The sequence below is a fragment of the Penaeus chinensis genome, chromosome 26, assembly GCF_019202785.1.
Source record: "Penaeus chinensis breed Huanghai No. 1 chromosome 26, ASM1920278v2, whole genome shotgun sequence".
Taxonomy (NCBI): Eukaryota; Metazoa; Arthropoda; class Malacostraca; order Decapoda; family Penaeidae; genus Penaeus; species Penaeus chinensis.
The window spans coordinates 19,200,073-19,202,572 of NC_061844.1; the positions used below are offsets into that span (position 1 = coordinate 19,200,073).

Here is a 2,500-nt window from a genome sequence, read left to right on the forward strand (position 1 = left end):
TGAGGAGACTCCTCCTCCCAAAGTAAGGTCTCTGGAGTCATCAGTTAAGGCTCCAGAGGCCTCAATGGTGACAACTTCAGCTGCCACCACAGCCACAGGGGCCATTGTTGCTAGGCGGAATCCCCCTGAAGAAAAGACTCAGGTACGCCCTTTGCACAGGCAGAGGAATCCTGAGCCTATTCAAAAGACTCTTTATAGAGTCGGGTCTTTGGAGTCACCAGGCAGGACTCCTGAGACCACCACATCCTCAGGGACCTCCGCTGCTAGACATAATGCTCCTGAACCAAAGGCTCAGGTACGTCCTTTGCCCAAGCAAAGAATTTCTGAGCCTGTCCAAAGGAAGCTTATGGAAACTAGTTCCACAGTTAAACAACTATCAAAAGGTACTCCCAAGATGCTGGAAAGGGACAGCCTAAAGGTGTGGGGCGGACCCTAACCACAGGTGCTGCCAAACACCTTATAAATTAGTTTATCAACCTGAAGAACTGGATACCCTAATGCAATGGAATTGTCAGGGAATTCATGTAAAATGGGAAGAACTGAAACATCTGATAGCTTCATGTAATTCAGTTTGTGTATACCTATAAGAGATTATGATCAGGGAAAATCGTCCTATTTCCCTGAGAGGATTCCAAGTTCAAGCCCATTATGGAACCTTTGATTATGGACCTCATGGAGGAGTAGCAGTGGTGGTACGTCAGGATATTCCCTTCCAGGCCATCCACTTGCAGACGACACTGCAGGTGAAGGCTGTGAGAATAGGCTTGACACGACCTTACACTGTTGCATCCATCTACCTCCCTCCACATAATGTCAATATAGATGATTTGGAAGATTTACTTGGGCAGTTGCCTCATCCATTTCTACTCTTGGGAGACTTCAATGGTCGGAGACACTTTGTGCAACCCTCGAGGAAGGGCCTTGGAGTCCTTGTTCTCAAGAGTAGATGCAGTTTTACTGAACAGTGACACACCCACACATTTCCAAATTAAAACTGGGACATTCTCCAATATTGACCTGTCAATTGGTTCACCTGATTCACAGTTGAATATCACTTGGCAGGTCATGGAAGACTTGCATGGAAGTGACCACTATCCAATACTTTTGGAGGAGGTGAATGGTATTCCAGCCAATGGAGTGCAGAGATGGTGACTTGAACATGCAGACTGCAATACTGCAGTTGATCTAAAAAGATTCCAAAGACCTGTGAATGATTTCCAGTGTGTTCAAGATGCTGTTGATCACTTCACATCACGAATTCATTTTGCAGTAGAAGCATCAATTCCCAGAAGTAGCAGGCAGTACCGTTGACCTCCGGCCAGGCGAGTGCTAAAGGAGGCAAGGTGGACATCATGGAGGCAGTATGTCTCCTTAATTAACTCTGGGACTCCCTTAGCATGGGTATGGGACAAGGTGCATAAGATCACTGGAAAGAGCACATCCATATCACCAACTGCTCTGAAAATAGATGGTATAATCCTGACAGACAAAACAGATGTTGCAAATGAGCTGGCAAAATCCATGGCAGAGATCTCCTCTGGAGCATCTTACACTGCCCGATTCTCCAGAATCGGGAAAGGGGAGAGATCCGAAGCAGAAGTCAGATAGATATTTCTTCAACACACTTCTAAGTACCAAGGATCAGATGCAATATATACAGCTGGTTCGAAATCTGAAAATGGTGTGGGCTTTGCAGCAGTGAGCAGAAGGAAGACTGCATCTGGCAGTCTTTCTCGATCAGCCTCGATTTAGAGCTTAATCTCATCACATCCAGTGGTGAGGGAGCTTCAAGATTGGCTTGCACTGATGTTAGCCTGTAAAAAGATAACTCTGTGTTGGGTGCCAGCACATGTTGGTATCAGTGGGAATGAGCGAGCTGATCAGAAGGCTAAGGCAGCTGCCACTCAGCCCTTTGATGCTCGTTTTCCTCTCCCACACACTGACTTGAAACCCAGCATCAGGAGTTTCTTCGTGATAAATGGAGGGAACAATGGAGGCATAACACTAGAAATAAACTGCGAGAGATTAGAGATGACTTTGGCAGTTTGGTGACCAGCATCCATCCCAAACGACAAGTAGAAGTTGTAATAACAAGTCTGAAAATCGGGCACACAAGACTGACTCATGGGCCTATGATGGCTAAAAGTGAAGCACGCTGTGAGGAATGCCAAGAGCCATTAACGGTCTCACATGTAATGGAAAGATGTGCAACATTCTCAGACCAAAGAGGAAGGTATTTGTCTCCATATACAATGAAAAATGTATTGGGGGAGGACTGTGGCATAGAAGGTCTTATTAGTTTCTTTAGGAAAACTAATATTTTCAATAAAATTTAATTATGCATAAAGTTTATGCAATGTTTTTTTTTTTTTTTTTTTTAGACATGTAGAGCATAATATTTATGCTTTGATTTTTAACATAACATTTATTGTTATTTATAACATTCATCAATAGATGTTTAACGTTTTGAATATTTTATTATTTCAGTCTAACAAGGTGT

At 43.7% G+C, this 2,500-nt stretch overlaps 1 protein-coding gene across 1 annotated transcript in view; it reads left to right on the forward strand.

The window, feature by feature from the left end:
- Positions 1-2,500, forward strand: part of LOC125039068 (keratin-associated protein 5-1-like) — a 28,827-nt gene that overhangs the window by 1,855 nt on the left and 24,472 nt on the right. Inside the window, exon 2 of the mRNA XM_047632786.1 lies at positions 81-295. Within this exon, the coding sequence (XP_047488742.1) occupies positions 81-295 (215 nt within the window). The remainder of the gene's footprint in view (positions 1-80; positions 296-2,500) is intronic.